Here is a 27,479-nt window from a genome sequence, read left to right on the forward strand (position 1 = left end):
CAAAGAGCTTGTTGTAACTATGCAGTTACCACATTTTTTAGCCTTCCAACATCCCTGTTAGCATCCCCTTTGTGAAAGGATAGATCTAACCTTGATGCAGTGTTATCTACAGTATAATACAGACAGTACTGAATTATTGTTGTTGATGACTGGAAAACCCAGCAAAGCATTTCTAACTGACTGCCGCAATAGTTAATTTTGATATATACATATATACAACAATAATTCAGTACTGTCTGTATTATATATATATATATATATATATTATTTCATTGCAACACATTAATAATTTATCCACACTTTAAGGTTCTCTATGAACTGGCGATGAGAGGATTCCATACTGCTACACAAACAAGCATACACAGATACTGTAGCTACACATGTACAGTCTTATTATTTGGTGCGAGCAAAAATTTAGAATATAAATTAGATGTTCACACTTTATAGTTACTACTGTATAAATATTTATTATATTGAAAACTACACCCTGTATAAAAAAAATTGTTTACACTTCTACCAATCATGGCACTGTATATGCAGGATTTTGAGTCATTTTCACATTTCTGTCATCAATGATATCTTCATAATAGCTACCTCCAATACCAGCTCCTCCTCCTCCTCCTCCAGGGTTAGTTGTCATAGTTTGATATGCTGGGTTGTCCTCCATCTTTACTGTACCAGCTGTTGATACTGCATAGGCTGGATTGGTGTTCATTTGTACATTATCAGATAATGGAAGCTGTACAGTAGGAGGAATATTACTCATTGCTATTACATCACCTGGAAGGGGTATGTACAGTAAATTCAAGTACTAGTCACTATTTGTAAAACACGTATCACTATTAATAATGATATGGATTTCCAATTATAGAGCAGTCTTTGATTTTCTTGAGTATCAATTACGTATCAATTGAAGGAAACTACTGTTTAAGACATTTTGCTGATTATAACACTTAGCCAATCCTAGCCTTAATTCATTGCATAGCTTGTAGAGACTTTACTGGATAACAGGTACTGTATGTCTTTAGACTATCAGGATTAGTAAAGATTGCTGAGAAAAATACGTGATTATTGACCTGGATCCAACATACATTGTACACAATGTTAACAATAAACAAAAGATTTGCAATGCTATAACAACAAGTCATAGGTCTGAGATACAGCCTTGAATGCTTATTCTGCTAATATACACTGCATATGATATATGACTAATATGTAGGCATGCTCAAAATACTGTATTGCCCAAAATGCTTTCAGGAATTTTCTAAAATTTTCACCTATTATGTTCTTCAGTGTTCCAATTATACTTGCATTATGCTCCTAAGTTAGCAAAATTTCTTACAATTGTCTTGGAACAATTTAATCAGCAAATTCTCTGTTAGAGTATCTCACTACAATGTGACTGTTCTATTAGGGAGTATCGATCTGAGGAGCTACTAACAATGCATTTGAGTGCAGTTTGCAATTTCCACTAACTGCTCTATTAGGTAGCACTAATTTAGCTTTATGGAATTAAGGTGTATAGTTTAAAATATCCACTTACAATATGCTAGCTAGCATAATGCTGGCATAACACTCCAGTCATTTATGCTTTTTATTTTACACATTTAAATGTTCAACTAAATTGTCATAACCTACATGTAAATCATTTACACATGTACATAGGAAAAATGGTTTATCTGTGGCTTTATTTGATCCATTATCATGTAGAGATGTGATGTTAATTTGGTCATGCACTAACATAAATCATTTTATCAAAATACAATGTAGCCACTACCCTCTCCAATTTGCACCGGTATATGTCAGTTTGTAACCATGCAGGCATGTTTTTTGAATTTCACTGATTTCCAAAAGTCTGCCTACGTTGAAGCTGGAATAGGCCCTGGCTGATTATGCCGGCATAATATAAAGCATAATAGGTGACCAAAAGCATCAAGTATAATGCTAGCATAATAGGAACAATAATTATTTGAAAATTTAATTAAAAACGCAATATGCATACCTGAAAAAAAGAAACTAATCACTGCCAATAGTGTTATTAGTGTATTTCATAACTTAACTAACTGTTTGTTTGTTCACATTAACTTAACTAACTGTTATCTTATTCACGCTTCGCAGAAATAAGATCGAGATACTCTAATAGAGCAGTCACTTACTCTAATACAGCAGTCAGAGAACACTAATAAAACAGTCCTAGAGCATAATCTTGTTTTTGAAAATGTAATTTTGAGTATAATAGGCTTTATTTTTGAGCAATGCCCAAAAGCATAATAGGTAAAATTTGGGGATTAATAGGCCGTGGCCTAAGCTGAAAACCAGACAATAAATTTTCTGGAACTGCCAAAATGATGATAACAGTACTGTATGTAAAGTATACATATACTGTACATAAAAACTTACTACTCTCTTTATCCTCTCTATAACAACAACAGTAGATCACAATAATAATCACCACTACTACTACAATAGCTCCACATATTCCTCCAACTACTATTCCTATAATAGCTCCAGTACTGTCATCACTATCACTTGATCCTCCTATAAAAATATTACTGTGCATATTATATGAATTCAAATGTTGGTGACTAGTTACATATTTTAAAGCTTCAGATTTCACAGTAAGTATCGTTATTACATCATAACATTCATTCCTTTTTGTGCTCTTCTTTCTGCATGCAAGTTTTACATCTGTATTTCAAATTTACTACATTTTTGTTATGCCTTTATGTGAAAAGGATTACATTTTAAAACTACACTTAAGCGTGTTGTCAATAAAGAATGCAGTTGTCGATGATTCTTGCACCCATTTCATACATTAGTTCATTACAACATGGATAGAAAATGAAGGAGCTTTGTAAAATATCTATATTTTCAACTACATTGTAGTGCAATATATGCACTGTTAACCTGCAAGCATACACGTTTCAGACCACCAAAATGGGTTACCAAATATTGTGCAGGCATCATGTTTAATTTTGTAATATACCATTTTAATTGTAGCCATATGCTTAAATTTATACTACACTTCAAATATTCCATTTATGTGATCTGTTTGCTGACTGTACTACAGGCTGTGTATTTGAGTACATGGTAAGCATGTACCATGGTAACTTTAATCACAAACATTAAGTTAGTACATACGTAACTGTGTCCACTGTAGCTGCTGCATATGCACTCACCAGATGATCCTGAAGACACAGTACTGGTAGGTGTTGCTATCATTACTGTAACAGTAATAGATACTGTGTTATGACACACACTTGTGTTATGACACACACTTTAGACAATCTGAAAGCGTTGTTCTCATTATTAAATTTTTAAAGTGTGTGCGCATGTGTGTGTGTATGTGCATGTGTGCATGCATACATGCATGTGTGTAAGGACACATCTATTATACCAGAATAATAGGTAGTGGAAAGGATTTGGGAATATTTCAGAATAATCGGATGAGCTCTAGGAATAATTGGTGCAAAATTAAAAGTTTCGCTAACAATTTGATGTCAGCATAAAACAATTTAAAAGATTGAGATACTCTAATAGAGCAGTCACTTACTCTAATAAAGCAGTCAACTGCAAATCCATAATTCTAATTGTAGCAGTCACTTATACAAAAACCTCACTAATGTGCTTATGTTTAGCACATATATATTTCAGGAATACTTCTGAGAATAATAAGTGAATAAAAAGAATTGTCAGAAAGAATAATTGGAAGCTCAAAAAGCATAATAGACTCCTGCCTACATGTGTGTGTGTGTGTGTAGTGAATGTAGTGTACATGTGTGTGTATTTGTAGAGTGTGTGCTCATAAGTTTGGTGGCCAAGCCCTCCACTGGGTCTTGTTAAAGCTGTTAAAGAAGGTTTGGGGAGAAGTATTAGATGAATGCATGGAGAGATGTGAACATGTGTGATGATTGGAATGGAAGTAGTTTGCTAGATGTTTCTGGTAAGCTGCTTGGTAGGACCTTTATGGATTTGGTGTAGGTAGCAGTAGTTGTGAACATATGGTCCTTATCACATGGTACTGTAGCTACAGCCAATAACTCAAGATTACACTAGTGTTACTACAGTGTCCTGTTGCTACGTATATTACATATCATTGTATCTACTTACACCTATAGCAAGTGCTACTAATAGTGCTGTTGCTAACATAGGTATTGAAAGCACATACACGCCAAACTCAAGACATAGCAAAAATTAAATGATATATGTATCCATACATAGCATACGACTGTGAAAAGTTCATGGGAGATATGTAATAATGGAATGGTTGACTACAGTGTCTATTTTAATGCCTGCTACTTAGTCAATACAGATATCATGATAAATTATTTTAAACATTAATAACATTGCAAGATTTCTAGAATAGTTGAATCTACATGTATCCCTAGAAGCACAAAATTTCACAGAAGCTAGCACACCATACATATGTAATACACTTGCTACTGTTTCCTAATAATGCTCTTGTACATGTGCATACAGTAAGTAGCACCAGTCTATCACACTTTATTTTACATATTAGGCCATACCTATTTGGAAAGCTGTTGCTCGGACCCGACTGACCCAATTTCAAACAGATTTTATAATTAAGAAAAGGAAAAATTAAGATCATGTGACACCTAGAATTTACTGCAAAATGATTGAGATACTCTAATAGAACAGTCACTACATAAAATTTTGGTCTCAAAAAGTAACATTATCTTTATAGATGTAGTTCCCTTAAAACTTAATCACTAAAAACCAGTGTAGCTAGCCATATATACCTTTACTTCTTGGCTAAGGAATTTATTTTAGTGCCATCCATGACTCATTGAGCTACTGTACTAGCTACATTTTCCTTTACAATAGCTAGCTACGTAGCTTGTAACTAGAAAGTATGTGCATTACTTACTTATATTTTTAAAAGAAAAACACATCTGAGATTAGCTAGCTATAGCTGCTTTTTTTGCCTACTGAATGACCCAGTTTGTTGCAAAATCAATCTGAGCAACAACTTTTCAAATAGGTATGGCCTTATGCTAAATATGTAGGAAGCATGCACAATAAGGAAACATGTAATTATCTAAGAAACCATATGTAACTACAGCTCCCTTACAAGATGAGGTTGCGGTTGGTATCATTACACATTCTGCTGCAGTAATAGTTTCTATGTGAAATCTAGGCCCATCTAATGTTTGGTCCACTATCCCTCCAGCTGTAATGGAGTATGTTCCCTCACATTGTAGACTACTAATTGTCACTGTAGCCATATCATCCACTATGGTGGCTGAAGCTGAGGAAGTGACAAATTGTAGGACATGGTGTATACCATACTCATTCAAGCATTATCCCTGCTACAACAGACATTTTGTGAATGTCGCTACATCGCTGACTACATGATCTATATAATTACTTGACTACTGCATACCTGTAATACTATTGGGACCATGAGCAAATACTTCACAATAGTCTGCTGTACTACTGGGACTGATATCACACACAACCTCTAAATTATAAAACTGAGCTGCATTAAGTAGTGATGATCTGGTGCCTTGTACTGAAGAGGCAGCTGTAGAATAGAACATGCAGTAAATACGCAATCATCTTATAACAATTAAAGTACTTTCACAACAAAATAATAAATACAGTAACTAATACAAATGCAAATAATTTGGTAAGTAATTCTCAACTATCCAGTCAATAAGACTATGATGCATTTGAATTAAAAGTACAGCACACTTACGTACATACATAGAGTGTATGATAAATTCTTCTGTATGACTGTACAATATATGTGACCGGGCCTGCAAAAACAGGGCACGTGGGCACAAACTTACACCCCATCATACTAAAGGTCATATCTCAGTACTGGAAAACAGAATATTTACATTCTGTAATTTGCATCATGAAGCCAATGAAATGCTTACTAAAGGCTGAAAATTTCAGTGCCATAGAATAATGGTATTTAAAGTTAAGAGTCAAGGAAATTGGAGAAATTGGGCAAAATTCATGTGCCCACATGCCCTGTTTTCACAGGCCCAGTCACATACATATATATACCACACCTGTGGCTGAGATCAAAGCACCGTGCTGTGGTATATAACTGATATACCACGCTTTGTGGCTATGCTTACCATTATATATGGTGTAACTTCACACATTCTGTGAAATCCTTATCTAAACGGTAAACAAGTCTCTAATAACAAGTGCCTAAATCAACCAATAACAATTACTCATCTCAGGAATTGGAACAAATTTCCATGAACTCTTGTCTCCTTCATGGATAACTCACTAATCGCGACTATGTGGGCGTGGCACCATTAAAAGTGTAAAATGTCTGATCCATCAAGAATTTCTATTCATTTCCATCTCCAGGAGGTGCTGTTTCACTATAACTTACTATCTATAATCGTTTTCATCTACTGGGGTGTAGAATATAATAGTTATAACATGATTACTCAGGATATGACTATTATGCACTCTCATGAATCGTACGTATATTTTAGTCATATCCCTAGTAAATGTGTTATAACTATAAAATGTACCATTTCAACAAACTACATGTAGCTGTATATCTTGGGCAATAAGATTAGTTTTTCCAGATGTTACTGTTTGGAATGGGAAACATTGAGTAGTATGGAGAAAATTCTCCCCACAGACATAATTGTCTACTTTGAAGAAGAGAACACTGAGATACACATAGCAACAGAGAATTTAGAGTTGCAACGATGCAGTGTGTAGATGTATCAATATATTGCCTCTGGTGTATCACAATACAGCGATATATTGCACGATACAAAATGGAGTCTAAGCAATGGTCTATGTTGTCTTTTAATGCAGTTTTTTTAAAGAGAAATAAGTAAGCTAATTTTTCTTTGAAGCATTACATGCTATTCAGTTTAACCACAATGTGCAATAATTTGATTGCCAGCCATGTTAATAAGCCATGGTATGTCAATATATCACGATACGCGATATATTGATACAGTTTGACTTTGTATTGATACAGCAATAATATTATTGTCTTAAAACGATACGATACACGATATATCGATATTTTGTTGCATCTCTAATAGAGATTGATTCTTGTTGTTGCGGCCAAGTGAATGCAGTATTACCCATTCTCTTTGTATCTAGCTATACACATGCAACTGCTATTAAATTGTCATTTGGCTGCTTTTTAAAATCACACACTACAAAAAAAGTGGCCAAATGATAATTTAATAACAGTTGCACGTGTATTTGCTCTAGTTTTATTATATAGCTATAGCTAGATACAAAGAGAATAGGTTATACTGCATTCACTTGGCTGCAACTTGATATCAGTCCTTGTTCTTACCAGTTGTTTAACAGATTGATCATGGTAATATTCCAATCTAATTGGCCGCAACTTGATACCAGTCCTTGTTCTTACCAGTCATGTTGAATAAGCTTGTTTGATTGATCCTACTTTGCTTGGCAGCCCCCCCTTTTTACAGCTGTTTTTGTTTTATATAGGATATCACACATTTTTGTCACTGAGCAAGACCAAAAAAATTAATGCATAAAGTAAATAGCTAGTTTCATACAAGCCACCTTTGGATATCACTACAGCTTCAACAGTTATTGTGTGTACTATATCATAGCTTGGGACATGAAGTGGCAAAACCAAAAAATGTAGTTTGGTACAAGTAGGCAGGTACTTGTCGGTGTTGCAACCTCAGTGGGGTCACGGTATGGTTTCTAGGCACCATTAAAACCATCAGTGAACAGATTGAGTAAAGGGCATTTCCCGGCAGGTGAGAATGTGCCCCAAACTTCTTATTATAATGTATTGTCCCTTGAAATGCACAAACAAAGCTGTATTGTGGGCTGCGTTAGCTACTTCAGACAACTGAACAACAAACACGTATGAGAATAGCACGGTGATAGCAAGTTCATTGAGGTTACTACACTTCACCTAGCATTGATGTTTACGGCTGAATTTGCACCGAATTCACCAACTGTAATAAATGCTACTGTAGTTAGAGGTGTCTTAAATTTAAGATAGGGTTCTAAAAGACCGCAAAATAAATCAGCAATTAGCATGCATAGGCGACATTATTATTCTGTGAGCCCACATATGGAAATTAACTCACTATACTTCTCAGAAAAGCGACAGGTCATAATCGACTGAAACTACTCCATATGTTTAATCACATATCAAAGATTGTCCCATGAAGCACAAGAGTGAATGAATCAAACTTTGAGAAAATTACTTATGGTGGCTCTTGCAAGAGAGTTGGAGTTCCAAGGTTTGTACTGAAGAAATTTAACCAGCCAAAGAACTTGTGATAGCAAATCCAAGGCTGTAGAAGTATCAAAGTCTAAGATATAAGAGTTTTAAAAAGGGAGGCCCACGCTAATGAGTATGCGAAGGAGAAGGAGAAGAATACAACATTTTCAGCAAAATGTCTTGCGGGTTACTAAAATATAACAGGGATTACTTACTTAGTAATACACTTATATAATAATATACCAAAGGTTTCGTTGTATCACAAGGTTTTTTTTACAAAAGTATAGTTTTAAAGGTTGGTTATAGGTGTGCATTCTATTGGAGTTAGTCTTTCATGTAAATAACTCACGGTAGTCGCACGCCCTACTTTCCTTGACCACACAACTCACTACCGTGAGTCTTGATAATGTTACATATTATATTACTTTGTGTCCACAGCGTTAAGCTGTCATGTGTGAAACTACCACTTTATCATGTGACATGATTGCGTTGTTGGGTAATGTGTAAATCTCGGTTATAAGCAAGAAGCTGGTGAATAAGCTTCATTCTGTAGGCTTTGTTACTTTGTAGTGGCTAGACATTATTCAGTGAATTACTAACAAGATTAGTTACTTCGTTAATAAAGTAATGATATTACGTATGTAATATTAGACTCATTACAGTAACTTAGGTAACGCATTACATTTGCAAGTAAATAACTTGAATTATATATATTACAGCATACTTTGTTATATAACTTCGTTACCACAAAAGTAATAATTATTATGTAATGCGTTACTTATTACCCCGACACTGTTAACATTCAAGAAACAGGGCTAAGGTGAATGCGAACGGGCTAAAAGTGTTTAATTCACTAGAAGTGTTATATCCCTACTGTGCTCAATATATTGTAATGGAAATGCACAGTAAGGATATTCAAACAGATGACTGCTATTAGTTGGATTGGACAGTCATTATAATGTTTTGGTACCTGAAACTAGTAACCCCCCCTTGTGTCTAAGCCAAAATATGTTTGTAAATTGCTACCTGTTGTTAAAAATGGAAGTAAAGCACAGACCATTTTTTTAAGAAAAATATAACAGGCAAGCAGAATAACCTGGTGCTTATGAAGACATCTAGCTTACTGATATCATCCTCAGCTGAAGAACTAACTCCGGCAGAACCAAATGCATTCTCTGCTTCCACGGTAGCAAAAATCCTGCCATCTACTGCAGGTTGTAAAAAGACAAGAGCAGTAACGCCATCATCAGATTGAATTCCTGTAGTTACATTCACACCAGAGTATCGAACAGTATATGTTATTGGTAATGGAATTGCATTATTGCCATAGGAGAGAGGCTAGCAAAGTAAACAAAATAAATGTAAATATGTGCACATAACAGCGATAAAATGTATACATTTTATTTATTGTACATATATGCACATACACACTCAACAGCTGCCAAAAATAATTTTAAAAGTTTGTTGATATAAAGTAGCTGTGTATTGTTGTAAAACTTATCCCGATATTTACTATGTCATTATTGAAAATGTTTTAACACGTATAATAAACTTTTCAGATATGTAACATAGCATATATTAGGATGAGTTTTACTCTTGCATGTACTTTGTAACATCAACATCCATTTACATTATTTTCATCCTGTATTTTTTGACAGTTTATCAATATCCCAAGTGCTTGTTCATGTACAGAACATCCATGCAATGACTGCCCCATTCCACAAGCTTCAAAGTCTCGAAACCTAAATGTTCAATCAAGGCTCCATATACTCTTCATCTTGAAAAATTTCATGGAATGATTTATTAGTATTCCACAATACTGTATCATCTTGAAAATGAGCTACACTGTCCCCACAATAGCCACCCTGTTGCTTTAAATACTTGTGTATAATGAACATAAGGTAACATGTTGAGCCAAAGCTCTGTTGCATACTTTCTATCTTGTATGGGATACATACTGTATAATGTACATGTTCAGTTTGTTGCATTATAAACTGTAATTCAATGTGAAATCTTGAAGTTTTTCAAAGTGAATATATACATTATTGAACCAGTAACATTTCAACACAAAATAACAACACTGAAGCTACTCACATTCCAAGTCACAGTACACCTATTTAATAGGTCCAAAGGAGCACACATGACAGCAACATTACGAGCTATATTTGGTGCTGCAAAGAAAATGTATCAAAAATAAGTAGTTAAATCATACTGTGACATACTTAAACATACTGTACAGTAAAACGGTAACTCACCAGCAAGCACTCTCATCACAGGATCTGATGCTCCAAAAGTATTATTAGCAGATATTGATATAGTATAGTTAACAGTGATGATGGGTAAGGTGTAGCTGATATCAAGTGTGGTAACATCGCTACCAGTAACATGTGTCACTGGACACACTGTGTTATCACTACAACTTGTAATGATAGTATAGTTCAGTATGGGATCAAAGTTATCAAATGGTTTATCCCAGCTCAGTGTGAAGTTACGAACTCGTTTAGTCATATCTACAACAATCATGTTACTAAACAGACCAAACCCAGGAACCATATCTGGAACACCTGTAGTGAAAGATTTTATCACATTCAAAAATTCTTACTTACATCTTCTTTACACCAATATGTGAAACAAAAATCAAGACACACGGTAGTGTGTCGTGCGGCCCAAGAAGCCGGCGCGCAACCCCGTGAGTATATTGACAGGAAGAAAGAAAACGCAATTGTCGCACCTCCGTAGCTCTGTGCTGCCTTGATGAAACAAGACAAATTTTGCTGTGTAGATTCCCTCCACCTTCAGCACTCCACATTCCAAATTTGAGCGAAATCGCTTCAGACATTCCTGAGATATGCGACTTCAAAAATTGGCTTAGTTTCTTCGTTTTTTTTCTTCTTCTTCTTATTTTTCTTCCTCTTTTCGCACACTTACAAAAACTGCTATAAAACGCGAACGTGTTATCCGATTGCCTTGAAATTTGGCACACAGAAGGGGGGTATAAAAGCGCATCTAGGTACCAACTTTGGCTGGAATACCATAAACAGGCAAAGAGTTATGAGCGATTATGCACGAAAAATAACACCAATATGTTGTCACGCCTACAGGGTAAACCGCGTATGGGAAGAAGCTGAAACTCGGTGGGTGAATAGGTTAACTATTGAACCTCAAACCTTTTGTGGTTTGAAAGAAATCGAGCTAAAAACCAGGAAGATACAGCGAAAAAATCAACAGTGTGTAACAATTATGCAATCGAGATTAGCTAATTTTTAATTTTTTTATTTTATCATTATTATTATTATTATGCTTGCCACGCCTACCAGATAAACCACTTGGGGTAATGCTTTGAAAATCACTGTACAGATGGAGTTATCATCTCAGAAAGGCTCTTCAATGGTGTAGAAGAATCAGACTTAAAGCCACGGAGTTATAACACGAAATCCAACTTGGTGTAGCAAGTGCGAGATCGAGATACTCTAATAGAGCAGTCATCCTAATAGAGCAGTCACCCTGAACAGAATTCAAGAGATCAGTTAGAAATAAGTAACCTGTATAGAGATCAGCTACAAACAAATCACCCTGTAGAGAGTTCAGCTACAAACAATTCACCCTGTTCAGACATCAGTTAGAAGAAGTTTTCTTGTAGAGAGTTCAGTTACAAACAAATCACCCTGTTGAAAGATCAGCTAGAAGATGTCACCTTGTAGATAGTTCAGTTACAAAGAAACCACGATGTAGAGAATTCAGCTACAAACTAGTGACCCTGTAGATACATCAGCTAGAAGAAGTTACCTTGTAGAGAGTTCATCTACAAAGAAACCATTCTGTAAAGAGCTCAGCTGCAAACAAATCACCTATACAGAATTCAGCTACAAACAAATCACCCTGTAGAGAGATCAGCTAGAAGAAGTTACCTTGCAGATAGTTCAGCTACAAACAAATCATCCTGTAGAGAGATCAGCTAGAAGAAGTTACCTTGTACGTAGATAGTTCAGCTACAAACAATTCACCCTGTACAGAGCTCAGTTAAAAGAGGTTTCCTTGTAGAAAGTTCAGCTACAAACAAATCACCCTGTAGAGAGATAAGTAAGAAGAAGTTACCTTGTAGATCGTTCAGCTACAAACAATTCACCCTGTAAAGAGATCAGCTAGAAGAAGTTACCTTGTAGAGAGTTCAGCTACAAAGAAACCATCATGTAGAGAGTTCAGTTACAAACAAATCGGCCTGTAGAGAGATCAGCTATATAGAAGAAATTACCTTGTAGAGAGTTCAGCTACAAAGAAACCATCATGTAGAGAGTTCAGCTGCAAACAAATCACCTGTAGAGAGTTAAGCTACAAACAAATCTCCCTGTAGAGAGATCAGCTAGAAGAAGTCACCTTGCAGGGAGTTCAGTTACAAAGAAATAAACCATGTAGAGAGTTCAGCTGCAAACAAATCACCTGTAGAGAGTTCAGCTAGAAACAAGTCACCCTGTAGAGAGATCAGCTAGAAACAAGTCACCTTGTAGAGAGTTCAGCTAGAAGAAGTCACATTGTAGAGCTACAAAGAAACTACCATGTAGAGTTCAGCTGCAAACAAATCACCCTGTAGAGAACTCAGCTACAAACAAATCGCCCTGTAGAAAGATTAGCTAGAAGAAGTTACCTTATAGGGAGTTCAGCTATGAACAGATCACCCTGTAGAGAGTTCAGCTACAAACAAATCACCCTGTAGAGAGTTAAGTTACAAATAAACCACCATGTAGAGAGTTCAGCTAGAAGAAGTCACCTTGTAGAGAGTTAAGCTGCAAATAAATCACCCTGTAGAGAATTCAGCTACAAACAAATCACCCTGTAGAAAGATCAGCTAGAAGAAGTTACCTTGTAGAGAGTTCAGCTACAAAGAAACCACCATGTAGAGAATTCAGCTGCAAACAAATCACCTGTAGAGAGTTCAGCTAGAAACAAGTCACTCTGTAGAGAGATCAGCTAAAAACAAGTCACCCTGTAGAGAGTTCAGCTAGAAGAAGTCACATTGTAGAGAGTTCAGCTACAAAGAAACTACCACGTAGAGAGTTCAGCTGCAAACAAATCATCCTGTAGAGAGTTTAGCTAGAAGAAGTCACCTTTTAGAGAGTTCAGCTACAAAGCAACCACCATGTAAAGAGTTCAGTTGCAAAAAACTCAATCACCTTGTAGAAAGATCGGCTAGAAGAAGTTACCTTGTAGAGAGTTCAGCTACAAAGAAACCACCATGTAGAGAGTTCAGCTGCAAACAAATCACCTGTAGAGAGTTCAGCTAGAAATAAGTCACCCTGTAGAGAGTTCAGCTAGAAGAAGTCACATTGTAGAGAGTTCAGCTACAATGAAACTCCCATGTAGAGAGTCAGCTGCAAACAAATCACCCTGTAGAGAACTCAGCTACAAACATATATGCAGTGTAAAAAGATCAGCTAGAAGAAGTTACCTTGTAGAGAGTTCAGCTACAACGAAACCACCATGTAGAGAGTTCAGCTACAAACAAATCACCTGTAGAGAGTTCAGCTAGAAACAAGTCACCCTGTAGAGAGATCAGCTAGAAACAAGTCACCTTGTAGAGAGTTCAGCTAGAAGAAGTCACATTGTAGAGAGTTCAGCTACAAAGAAACCACCATTTAGAGAGTTCAACTGCAAACAAATCACCCAGTAGAAAGTTCAGCTATGAACGGATCACCCTGTTGAGAGTTCAGTTAGAAACAAGGAATCCTGTAGAGAGATCACCTAGAAGTATCGCCTTGTAGAGAGTTCAGCTACAAACAAATCACCTGTAGAGAGTTCAGCTACAAACAAATCACCCTGTAGAGAGTTCAGCTACAAAGAAACCATTCTGTAAAGAGCTCAGCTGCAAACAAATTACTTGTACAGAATTCAGCTACAAACAAATCACCCTGTAGAGAGATCAGCTAGAAGAAGTTACCTTGTAGGGATTTCAGCTACAAACAAATCACCCTGTAGAGAGTTCAGCTACAAAGAAACCATTCTGTAAAGAGCTCAGCTGCAAACAAATTACTTGTACAGAATTCAGCTACAAACAAATCACCCTGTAGAGAGATCAGCAAGAAGAAATTACCTTGTAGATAGTTCAGTTACAAACAAATCACCCTGTAGAAAGATCAGTTAGAAGAAGTTACCTTGGAGAAAGTTCAGCTACAAAGAAACCATTTTGTAAAGAGCTCAGCTGCAAACAAATCACCTGTACAGAATTCAACTACGAACAAATCTCCCTGTAGAGAGATCAGCTAGAAGAAATTACCTTGTAGAGAGTTCAGCTACAAAGAAACCACCATGTAGAGAGTTCAGCTGCAAAGAAATCACCCTGTAGAAAATTCTGCCAGAAACAAATTGCCCTGTAGAAAGATCAGTTAGAAGAAGTTACCTTTTAGAGAGTTCAGCTACAAAGAAACCATTCTGTAAAGAGCTCAGCTGCAAACAAATCACCTATACAAAATTCAGCTACAAACACATCACCCTGTAGAGAGATCAGCTAGAAGAAGTTACCTTGTAGATCGTTCAGCTACAAACAATTCACCCTGTAGAGAGAGCAATTAGAAGAAGTCACCTTGTAGAGTGTTCAGTTACAAAGAAACCACCATGGAGATTTCTGTAATCAATATATGTGACCGGATTTGCGAAAAGGGGTCTTCCACACACATCCAATTCCGTAAACGTTGGAGACAATAACTCAGTGTTCAAGTAACATATTAACCTGAAAATTTCACCATGTATTCAGCTATAGTGGTGCTCACCACTGCCCAATTATCAAGGCAATAGCTCTTTCCAATCTGAAGTTATCAATTGTCAAAGTTGGCAAATTGGATGTGTGTGGAAGACCCCTTTTCGCAAATGCGGTCAAATATGCATTATACAGTATATATAATTTGTACATTTACTGATAAAATATTTAAAGTACATCTACTTCATCTTTTCTTCTTCCTGTAGTAAAGAAAAAAACGTAGGTTAAAAAAGTCCCAAAGCTGGTATACAAATACAAAAAGAAATGAAATCTAATCCAAAACAGCCAAGCTGTAAAAAAAGTGTGCGGCCCTCAGAAAGGCTATGGTGAAAAAAGATGTGAAATCCAAGGTGGCGGCCAAGAAATGGCTGTGATGGTAGGTTAATGGTAAAAATTTTAATAATGACAATTTAGGTAAATTTTGTGAAGCGGCACAAAAATTCACCTGAATTGTCTTTATTAAAATTTTTACCATTAACCTACCATCACAGCCATTTCTTGGCCGCCACCTTGGATTTCACATCTTTTTTCACCATAGCCTTTCTGAGGGCCGCACACTTTTTTTACAGCTTGGCTGTTTTGGATTAGATAATGTTAACATCTATCACTTTGTAATAATTATACCATGGGCACAAGTGCTTTGTCTGATATATACGCACGAGCACAAGGGCATTAGCCCGAGTGTAAGTGCGTATATATCAGGCAAAGCACAAGTACCCGTTGTACAACTAACGTTTGCCACGTGGGTTAATCACCTGTACATGTGAGAAACTGCTGGCATGCTTCACGACTGTATTTATAATGGGCTTTGTGAATTTTGATAGTGGACACTGGAAAAACGTAAGAATAATGACAAGGAATTGCTGTGCTAAGAGTTCAATGTACACGCAACAACACAAGCATACAAAAAGTTCGATTGTGGATGGACAATATATCATCCAGACCACAATAGATGTGCATGCATGAGCTCTTGTCTACGTGACATACAGTGTTACTCATGATCACTGCTTGATGCATGCACGTCATTCTTAATCAACAATTTGTAAGTATGCATATACAAGGTATATTGGATTTTAAATATCTCATTAATTGCAAATCTTCAAAGCATACTATGTGTGACAGTCTACTACTGTGAGTGACCTTATTTCACAGTGATCTTATTAAGTAGATAGACAAGTCATTTTGTATATACATAGTGTGCAAATATATTTATTGGTGAAGTAACAAAAGGTTATACAGTAAGTGCATGCTTATAATTGCTTTAAAAAGTACGTGTGTAAAGTCAATTTGATAAAATTTACAATACCAACTATTGTACATAATTAATAAGTTACGACATGCTAATGTACATATAGCTCGTAAACACTAATCACCTTACCAGCAACATATAAGAAGGCTGGATCACTTAAGATATCTGGTAATGGTGGTGTTTGTGGTATCAAACATTGATACATACTGCCATTCCTATTGTCACCAAGTACGATGCTAGTCACTAATATGTTAGTTCCACTAATGTTGTGTCCAGGTAATAAACCATTAAACAAATCATTTAAACTGTACAATGCTCCATTGACAGTCCACACTGGTATACCACTAGATACATTACACTCAAGCTCAACATCCTGACTAGGCCGTGCAACAGTAGTACTGGGACCCTCAATAATGGCAGCTTTGCAATACAACAAGAAACATGCAGTGTACTACAACACAAAACAGCAGCATTTTAAATTCCAGATAGGGTGCAATTACATTTTGCTAGACAAACTCTACACAGTGGAACCTCTCTTATCCAGGCAGTCTGCTACATACTACTGTCCTTATCTCAGAAATGCCCGTAACTAACAATAACACGCTAATGTGCACCAGTAAATGACTCAAAATACAAGTAGCTAATGTTGTCATTGCTATCAGTTAGTGCTATACAGTTTTGTAGGTAGAGGGGGAGGACACTACAAAGTGGGTGACAATGGAGGTGCCCGGATAACAGAGGTCCAGGTAAGGAAGGCTCCATTGTAGCTACTACAAAATAATTGCTTTACATTAACATGATAATCTCTATCACATTCCTTATACAATGATTAGCATTAATAATTATCTCTTGTGTGACTGGATTTTGCATTAAATAATTGACATATGACTTACAGATACCCTGTAACCATAATTTTATGGGTGGCAACTGGTATCTATAGCATGTATTGAGTACAATTCTTCACTAGGAATGAAGCTGTAAGTTCTTTCCTATCTTGTGTGACCTCTACAATTTTCACCTATCATTTTTTTTTTGTTGAGGTCGTGAGGGTGGTATATGCTGCCAATAACAGCTTGTGAAGAAGGCCATGTAGGTTCACATTCAACATTACTGGATTTTTCTGTAGTTTAGTTAGCTATTGCTTTTTACGGAGTTGTAGACAAACTTCACTATATGTGACCGGATTTCATATAACAAGGCTTCCACACACACAAAATCAAATTACGTTTTTACCAGAAATGGATTGCTGGTCTAATACACTATCATATTACACACTGTACTTCCTTCAGCACTGGCAAGTCTGGTTTCTGTAGCAGCTTTCTTCCAACCCTGTCAAACCACGAGTAGGAGATTGGCGCCATTAAATGGCCATGGCTTTGTGATAATGGTGTGTAGTGAGCTGGTATTTCACAGAGAGCTCACCAATAGTGTTCTCAGTCAATTTGGAGTGATTTGAGGGCCATGGAGGGCCATGGAGGGCCATGGAGAGCCCAAATTTGGCCTCTGGATTCCAATCGTCTTCTTACTTAATTTTATACCCCTACTGTATATTAAGCCCATCCACCACCCCCCCACCCTCCCACCCTATTACTACTACCTGTGATATTATTACCCGCTTGAAAAAAGCTGCCCAAAACAGGACAAATTTTCGGTATCAGAAATGTATACACCCACTCAGTGATAGCTAGTAAACAGGTGAATAATTGGTGCAAATTTTGTTTGCACAGCTGTAGGCACTGGGAAGTTATTACACAATGATTACTTAAAATCGCCATATCTCCTAACGAAGCTTTGTGCATCGAAGCCTTGTTTTGTCAAATTCAGTCACATATATAGATTTCTAAGACTTCAAAAGCAGACTCATCATGCCAATCAATTAAATTGTAGGTTATGTACATAGTTTAGGATAAAAAATACTAATAGAGTACAGCAACTTCACGTGAGTGTTAAAAATCTTGACTTCTGATTTTGCACCAATGCACTGTATATGTTCACTTTAACGCTTTTGCAAAAACTCATATGTATATGCATTAACAATTGTGACTCGGCCGGCGAAAATAAGGCATGTGGGCACATGATTTTTGCCTATTTTTTCATCACTCATAACGCTTTGTACCATTACGCTATGGCAATGTAATTTTTATCTCTTATATTTAATTGGCATTAAGATGCAAGTTACAGAATGCAAATATTAAGTTCCAATACAGAAATATGACCTGTAGCGTGAAAGGGTGTAGTTTGTGCCCACATGTCCTATTTTCGCAGGCCCGGTCACAATTTATATGTTCATGCAAGGCAGCCTTCTTAGTGCTTATTTTATGCAATTTTTTTAAACTGATAGCAAATAGATACTCAACATACAGTACACAAAGGACACATACACTGTATATGCACAGCTGCTGTAAATTATATCACAATGGAAATTGCATATATGCACACTGTAAAACTATCTACATGAAACTGACACTATGCTATCATATCTATACCTTGTAAGGTAACAATTTCTCCACACCAGTTGAAGAATACTACTAATATAATCTTCATGAAACGATTCATCATCTGTATACATCAATATTAATCAATGAGATATCAAATATCATTAAATTTTATATAATGTACGTACTGTACCAAAATTAATTAAAGACATAGATTACATATGTACAAATACTGTAGTTATTAAAGCTACCAATAATTGATTAGCATCGACAAAAATTTGAAAATTGTGCATACTAATTTTCAACATCACAAGCTAATTAGCTATATACTTCAAAATTTTGTTGCTATGGAGCACAAGAATGGCTTATCAAGCAGTGAAATCCAGAGTTTTATATATATCAAACGGTGCGGTCGTACCGTTTAAGTAGGAATCCATGTGAAATTTTTGCGTGCCGCCCAAAATCGTGCCTTTAAAAATCATCCTAGAGATATCTTACGAGACGAAAATCACCTTTACGGAATAGTACTAGTCCATATAATACATAAAACAGCATTAAATACAACAAAACGCTTACAGGTGGCTGGATACAGAATTTTAAAAATCGCCAAAACTTTGAATTTTAGACTGACTGCCTGACTGATCACAGTCGCAAACCTAGAGGCCAAACGAAGCAGTGCATGGCAACCATTTTACGCAACACTAGCAAACTCACCAGTGGGATGTGCCTTTTGGGGTTCCGACGAGTGTGTGCCCTCTGCGCCTTGTCTTTTCTTTTATCTTCAGTAAGGCTGCTTGTCTTCTTCATCCAACGAAACCATATCGAGGCGTTAATTTTCCGTATCAACACTTTCTTTAAGCAGCATAATAGACGCCATAAGATTATTTAAGGCGCTTAGACTACGCTACTGTACAGAGGAATAGATTATATTCCTTACTGATATAATCTATGATGGAGGGTACTGTATGAGGTACTGGTACTAGCTAGATAGCTTCACGATGGGTCACAAGACCACGCCCATTCTTCATTCTATGCATTATCGATCTACCGATTGAAACCACAATGACACACCCCTTTTGTGCTAGCTGTATTTTAGTGACCACACACCTTCAATTTGGAAGGCTGACTCGACATACTCTATAAACGATTGAAACCACGCCCCTTTTGGGCAAGCACACATCTTCCAGGCTACCTCGAGATACTCTATCACAGCAGTCACCCTAATAGAACAGTCACATGTTTATAGCTAGCTGTATGCTTTAACAAAAAAAAACTAAACAAACTAGTATATTAAAAATTATAAATTTAAAAATAAAGTAGGGATCCAAGCAATAAAAAGTAGCGAAACAAGAGAAGAACGATGGTAGCCATTACAGCATAGCTCGGTGGGAAATTCCTACTTTGGCATTGACCACAAAATAATGGCTATATCATGCCAAAGTAGGGATTTCCCACTGAGCTATGCTGTAATGGCTACCATCGTTCTTCTCTTGTTTCGCTACTTTTTATTGTTTGGATTCCTACTTTATTTTTTAAATTTATAATTTTTAATATACTAGTATATATATATATATGAGATGTTCAGTTACAAAGTTACTGAATTGTTGATGATTATTGATTGATCATTTAGTACTATGTAATTTGATCACTCTGTTCATTTTAGACATCACTGTATTATCATACAGTGCTGTAGTATGGTAGTATGGTAGTATGATACGGTATGGTAGTACTATATATTAGGAATTACAAAGGTTTGTACCTTTCTCACAAAAAAATATTAATTAATTTTACCAGAAACCATGGGCATGCCTAAAAGTGCTTCTTTACTTACCATAATGTTTCCAACGTGATGCTACAAAATTTTAAATGCTTTTTGTTCATGTAGTGGAATTTTCTACTGACTGATTGACTGATGCTTTCACACAAGTGCAACTTAATAATGAAGTCCACAGGTTATATTGTCTGATCTTGCTTTGCGCCCAACAGGTACCTTTTGACATGCCCCAGTATGAAGAATGCATGCATCATAGATTTACAGTACCTTAATCCTCCTTGTATCCCATTTCTCTTCTCTGACAGCTAAAGGTGTCAATTTGTGGTAGCACTGCATAATAGTTCCTTTATACTTTCCTATGTTTGTAACGGGAATTGTCTGAGTTTTTTTGTAGTGACTGAATTGAATGGAGAACTACTTCTCATAGTGTTCTTTGTTTGTATCAATGTGTAACGGGTTGAACATACCATAAATTGCTTTTTTTTCATTGTAAAATAATTTTCATATGCTAAACTTGTACAAAAATTTCTTACACAATTTTTTTATGCATTACAAGATCAAACTACTTTAATAGAGCAGTCATTCATGTAATCATACAAAAATATTTTTACACAAAAATTTTTATTACAAATTTTTTTTGCACAAAAATAAAGCGAATCATGGTAGTTGATAATGAAGTGTAATTGGGTCACATATTCAGATGAAACAATACAGCTGTACGTCTGGTGCCATTCTTTCTTCTGATGAGGTACTGTACAGTGTATTTGCAGGTTCACCAGCCACAATAAATAAATGTAAATAGAAACAAATAGAAGGAAAACTTGACGATTTTAGAAATAAAATGTAGGGAAACAAGGGAGGTTGTTTACACCTGAAGATATACTAGTGGGTATTTAATCCCTCATGGGTATAGCAATTTAATGTCCACTAGTATATCTTCAGGTGTAGGTGACATCCACTGTTTTACTACTTTTTATAATTTTTATGACCCCTAATCAAACTTAAAATTCCTAATTTTCCTTGAAGTTGCACTATTACATCACTGAAACATATCAAGCTCAACTCATTGCCAATAGTTCTTCAATTTTAAGCAACTGTAGCTATGGGTAATAAATTGTTGACCTACTGTATTTTCAGCATCTGGAGCTGTCCCCTGCATCTCTAATTTTAAAACACTTGTTTGAAGTTGCTGGATGTAGTGGCACAATCAAACCTGTGATACACGAGCCATGTTTGGAAATCACTAAAAATGCTTACTAATTTATATATAAAAAAGATTAGCTAAGTGAGTAAATATTTACAGGAGAAACTACATCAGCTCAGTGAGCCTGTGAAAATAGGGTATGTGGGCACATAAAAATTGTCTACTTTTTCAAGCTTTGAATTGCTTGGCCATGAAATTTTTAGCACTTATTAAACATTTAGTTGGCTTTAGAATATAAGTCACAGAATAAAATATTCTATCCCAATACTGAGATATGATATGTTATGTGACAAGGTGTAGTTTGTGCCTACATGCCCTATTTTTGCAGGCCCGGTCACAAATGGTAAAATTGTGGAAATTCAATCCATAGACAAGATTTGATGAGCTGCAAAGCTACTTAGGTACTTGCGCAGTTGATTTTCACTGGTTTTCTCTTCCCAACTTACTGCTTGGCTTTATTTCATACAGTTAGTTATTCATCACGTGACGGTTCCTCCAATAGGCTGTGTATATCGAAACTGAACCACTGGGGTTGAATGGGGTTGATTGCACTATTGAAATAAGTATAAGAAAAGAGTTTGATTGACACGTAGTTTTCGTTGATAACTCCACGAAATAGCTTCCCTGTACAAAATATATGTGCTCACGTGTGTGTGTCATACCTCCTCTGGTACTAGCAATACAGTATTGCTTATGAAGCCCTAAATTCAATAAACAATTAATGCCACACCAATTGTGGGTACACTTTTCCAACTAAGTGCTCTGCATAATAATAACTGTTCATTCTAATTGCATGATAAATGGATTTGTATTTCATCCACTACACCCTGTACATGCATTCACCAGCAAAAAAAGGTGATGCAAAACTGAAAACTTGCACAGTAGATATGAAAACGATACCTCTCTGCTAAAACTAATCTGAGAAAAAAAAAAGAATAACATTTTAATGAGAATGTGTGCTTTCCAGACACTTTGAGAGTAAAATAGCTGTAGGTGTCCAAACAACATCGCAATAATTAATGCTGGTAATAAAAAACGTATGATATTTTCCAGACAATAAAAGACCTGCTAACAGCTTCAAAAGGCAACAACTTGTATCTAATAAGCTCTCTCAAAACATGAAATTTCCAGATCAAATTCTGGTCTATAACCAATCCAAGATAGCGAGTGCTAGTAACAAAAGGAAGAGTTTTACCATTATTAGGACAGACACACAATGATCTCGCAACTTCTGTTAGAATCCAGCCAACATTAATTATTATGGATTATTAAAGATTCAGTTGTAGCCTATTAGCCTGCAACCATGCAGCTTTGAATTTGATACACCTGTAGATATCTGACTGAACATTATCGTCATAATAAGTTATTGTAGGTCATTACCACAACAATGAAGCTCTGTGTCATCAGCATACGTGTTTATGGTTCACAACAGCTGGTAGATCAGTTACAAATGTGCATGAAGTTTAAATTATTAATCTATGCACACACCATTGAACTTGACTTTTCACTATGAGTATCGGATAGCCACACCAATGCACTATATAGTTACACCATAGCCATGCCACTGCTGCTTTCCATGAGTGGATTTTTAAAGATGTGTGCCAGCCATTGGGAATGGTCTGGCACACTGAACTGCCACTGGCCAACTGGAACATAAGGCTAGAGGAATGGACACTATTGGATAGTTTCCCTGCTTTCCCAGATGATTTCTCTAAGAGTATTTCTTTCACTTTGAGTAGTACAGGTAGTCTTTAGTGCCCTCTACGTATTTAGGTTGAAGACTCCATATGACCTACTTGGCAATTTTGTATTGATATACCAATTTCCTGCCAAGTGCCCACCACCCATAGTGGTGTGCCTGTGTTACAGATGCTATTGTGAAGAAAACTTATTGGTTATATCAGTAGCTAGCTTGCAGTAGATTAAAGTTTATTAAACACTATGGTTGGCTGTGAAAATTTCGAACTTTTAGCTTTGGCTTTTCCAAGATTATAAATTTTAAATCGTGTATCTGACATTCTATTGATGTGCATGTGAACATCAATGATTACCAAACTTAGGTCACAAATACACGTAGAAATAACAACAGCCCCAATGTTGAGCCCCATGGCACACCAACTCCAGTGGAACCCAATTTCAACCGGGAATCACCATCATACATGGTACACTGCCACTGACCACTTAGATAACCCTCAAACCAAGCATGAACACCATACACAACTCCTCAACGAACCAAGTTACCAACTTCTCTAATTATGATTAATGATTCATTGGCCATACAGCAAGATCAAGTTAACAGGAGGAAGAACCATCATAGTACACTTTAAAATAAATAATTAAATAAATGTGATGTGAACTTGGACTCACACGACTACAAATGGCAAATGCCAAAGATGGGTGTGGCAAGAAAAATTACAATAAAAAATAAAATTGATTGTTAGTCATTCTGGACAGTCCCAATCCAGAAATGTCTTCCTTGACATTGAGACAGCAATCCCTGCAGCTTCGTCAGTACTATTCTGACATAGTAGAACTGTTACAAAAAGCATCTTACAATGATACAGTAAGTCACTGACTAAATTGACTTAATGATACAGTAAGTCACTGACTAAATTGACTTAATGATACAGTAAGTCACTGACTAAATTGACTTAATGATACAGTAAGTCACTGACTAAATTGACTTCCTTTACAAAGTAATTCTGTAATTACAGCTAATTAGCTAAGTTACAAGGAACTTGCTTACAATGCATTTCAATTTAAAAAAGGAAGTCTTAATGCTCAAACTGTGGGCAGAGAGGTGAACTCTGCCCAATCCCGTGTCAATGGAATCATTGCCATTACAGAAATTGCCACGTTGAACATCGATAGCAACCTTCTGAATCAAAAATTGAATGCCCATACACGCCCTATTATCACCGACTGCTCCATTACCTGGGAACCTATCTGCCTCATTAATGAATGTGCACATGATCCCCAAGCACCCAGGGTCTCAACACATAGAGGAAAGGAGTAAAAAAGATGGAGATAGAGAAGAATACTTCCTAATCTTAGCTACTTGACAACTGGCTGTCACCACTTGCAGAAGTAGACAAATTAGAATGTCTGAACAGGTAAAGTCCCAGAATAAGGGTATGGTAAGCCCCACGACCAAGGAATCAATGACATGCCATCCAGCTTCTTACCATCATTACCACACAAACCGACAGGCTCCAGATGAGCAGGTACACCTCCAGACACCAGAGCATGACAAAGTTTCATTCACTGCAGCATGCTGAGGTATACGGCCTCCACTATGCCTGTAAGACAAACCGTGAGTACTAAAACAGTAAGCTGTTGAAATTAGCTACAGTAGTTTCATAGGGAATTTCAAAACTAGTGGGAGAGTATCCACCCAGGCCCTCAACATGGCATATGCATGCACACTAAGGTAGGGTCCGCAATCCAAAAAATCAACTTCTACAAATCGATCCCCCTATCATTGTGGGATGTTCATTGTAGTATCCCATTGCTTGATCTACCATGAAACCGGAGGCACGATTGTTGTCTTCACAGAAATATCATTTTCAGTATCTCACAAGATGCAAGATTTATTTTTAAAATTTCGTGCTCAACACAAAGGACCGGATGAAACTTGCTACTTAGCCAAATCGTATCCAGAGTTGTTGTAGTTGAAAACTACGCACAGAAATAAGTAAATGGTTTGCTGGGTGCCCGGCATAGGGTTGCTTTCTTTGAAAAAACAGACAAAGAAATACGAAGTTTCGAATTCAAACTGCCCTACCACCCAGGGCAAGAGAAGCCAACTCTTCCTCATAGTGTTTCGATACGGTTGGGTGCATAGTCTGTCTATGCTGTTAGTTTGGAAAAGATCTGAGACTTCTCACCATCTGGGTGACAAGCGTCAAATTTTTGTGCAGCATCAAAGAATTGTGTTGCGAATTCTACCCATTTCCAGCGCTTCTGCAGCCACAACAATCATCAATTATAGACTAAAACTATGGCAACAGATGTCCCTGAACGTTTGGTAACAGCGGTTGTCAATTATTATTTCATCCACAGCTTGCACGCCTCGCTCTAAGCTATGCATCAAGGGAGGCAGCAAAATCGTCCAAATTTGACTTCACCTCTAACGCTCTACAGCAGCTTCAAATCTTCACTAGATCACCCTACATCACCATTATGCTGCAAAACATCCCAAAACAAACCGAAAAATGTACAAATCTTTCATTTTTTATTCGAGCTGGGTGGAGCTCCTGGTGAGCTGCTGGTATACTGCATCATATGAAATCACAGAAACACCAACTACTACTACTGCCAAACGTTTTGAACCATCATTTATCATCATTCTAAACAAAATTAAGTGACCAGTGTGGCATGAGAAGTACCGGAAAGCACTTTGGTACCATTGAGAGAATCCCTTGAAATGACGCATGAAAATTTTGACGTTTTTCACCCAGATGGTGAGAAGTCTCAGATCCTTTCCAGACTAACAGCATAGACAGACTATGCATCCAACCTTATCACATCACTATGAGGAAGAGTTGGCTTTTCTTGTCTTGGCTGGTAGGGCAGTTTGAATTCGAAAATTCGTGTTTCGTTTTCTGCTTTTTGAGAGAAAGTAACCCTGTGCCGGGAACCCAGTGAATCATTTGCTTATTACTGTGCGTACTTTTTAACTACATTAACTCTAGATAATATCTAGCTAAGCAGCAAGTTCTATCCTGTTCTTTGTGTGGAGCCTGAAATTTTAAAAATAATTTTTGCATCTCACGAAATACTAAAATCGATAGTTCTTTGAAGACAACAACCGTGCCTCCGGTTTCATGGTGGATCTAGCAATGGGATACTACAATGAACATCCCACAATGGTAGGGGGGATCGATTTGTGAAAGTTGATTTTTCGGATTGCGGACCCTAACTAAGGCCAGGCAAACTTGATTAATTGTTTCTCATCCCCACCCGCATCCCTTTTTACCCACTGCCTCTAATTTCATTATTGCTACTATCATGCAATCACGTGCACACGTATTTTGATGCTAAGGGGCCTGGATATTTTAACAGCACAGCAAATGTCACTTGCTCCTTAGAAACAAGAAGTATTAGCTCTTAAAAGACTTTAGCTAACCTTTATAGTACCAGATAGCTTGATCTGGAGTATTTTCGGGCGTTAATAATGACTGAAAATCAGTGAACAACACCGAATCCGATTTTTTTTTTTTTTTTTTTTTGCAGATGAGAAACAAGCAACCAAGTTTACCTGGCCTAAAGTATGTCTTCTTTCTACGGTTACGGTCCTGGCATCACAATAGCTTTGTTTATACCCAATAAGCCTAGCTAGCCTGCCGGTGGGAATTCCGTGTAGCGAGAAATGCGGTACTAGTGCATAACGTATAGTTGCAAACGCATACAGTATTATAAACAACTTGCCTCTCAACATGCGCAGTTTTTACAGTCTTGATCCCATAAAATTCTGCCACTGTAGATAGACTCGTCGACTTCGTAGCTACAACAGAATAGGCGTCATGTGCGCTTCAATCAGGATGCCGGCAGTATAAGCGCTTAAGTTGATTTTGCGCACTATGATCATAAGCCCCATTGCAGCAGAAGCCGAGTAGCAGCATCACCGCGCGCCACCAGCAGCACCAGCAATTATATAGCTACAACTACGATATTACAATGTCAACAGCTGTGGCAAGTAGCAAAATCACAACAGTAACTTTATCAGATTTTAAAGAGTAGTAGCTAGCTAGCTACTGTGGTCTGTGACTATTCATCAAGAACTGCCAATACTTAACTGGCACAATAGCTACGTATACACTGATCTGTGATTTTGGGT

The 27,479-nt window shown here is 36.7% G+C and overlaps 1 protein-coding gene across 4 annotated transcripts; it reads right to left on the reverse strand.

The window, feature by feature from the left end:
- Positions 1–300: 300 nt before the first annotated feature.
- Positions 301–27,186, reverse strand: LOC136261943 (uncharacterized). 4 transcript variants are annotated; one of them, XM_066056045.1, is made up of 11 exons: positions 27,071–27,186; positions 18,714–18,786; positions 16,357–16,571; positions 10,486–10,794; positions 10,325–10,401; positions 9,355–9,568; positions 5,405–5,545; positions 5,093–5,269; positions 3,180–3,224; positions 2,401–2,538; positions 301–780 (listed from the first exon to the last, which is right to left on the reverse strand). In XM_066056045.1, the coding sequence occupies exons 1-11, from the start codon at positions 27,078–27,080 to the stop codon at positions 521–523; spliced, it is 1,659 nt and encodes a 552-aa protein (XP_065912117.1). In that variant the 5' UTR covers positions 27,081–27,186; the 3' UTR covers positions 301–520. The 4 variants fall into 4 exon arrangements, with proteins under 4 accessions (XP_065912117.1, XP_065912109.1, XP_065912133.1 ...); XM_066056037.1 differs by having other exon boundaries at positions 16,357–16,647; XM_066056053.1 differs by having other exon boundaries at positions 585–739; positions 16,357–16,647.
- Positions 27,187–27,479: the final 293 nt, after the last annotated feature.

The sequence above is a fragment of the Dysidea avara genome, chromosome 1 (genome assembly GCF_963678975.1).
Source record: "Dysidea avara chromosome 1, odDysAvar1.4, whole genome shotgun sequence".
NCBI classification, from domain to species: Eukaryota; Metazoa; Porifera; class Demospongiae; order Dictyoceratida; family Dysideidae; genus Dysidea; species Dysidea avara.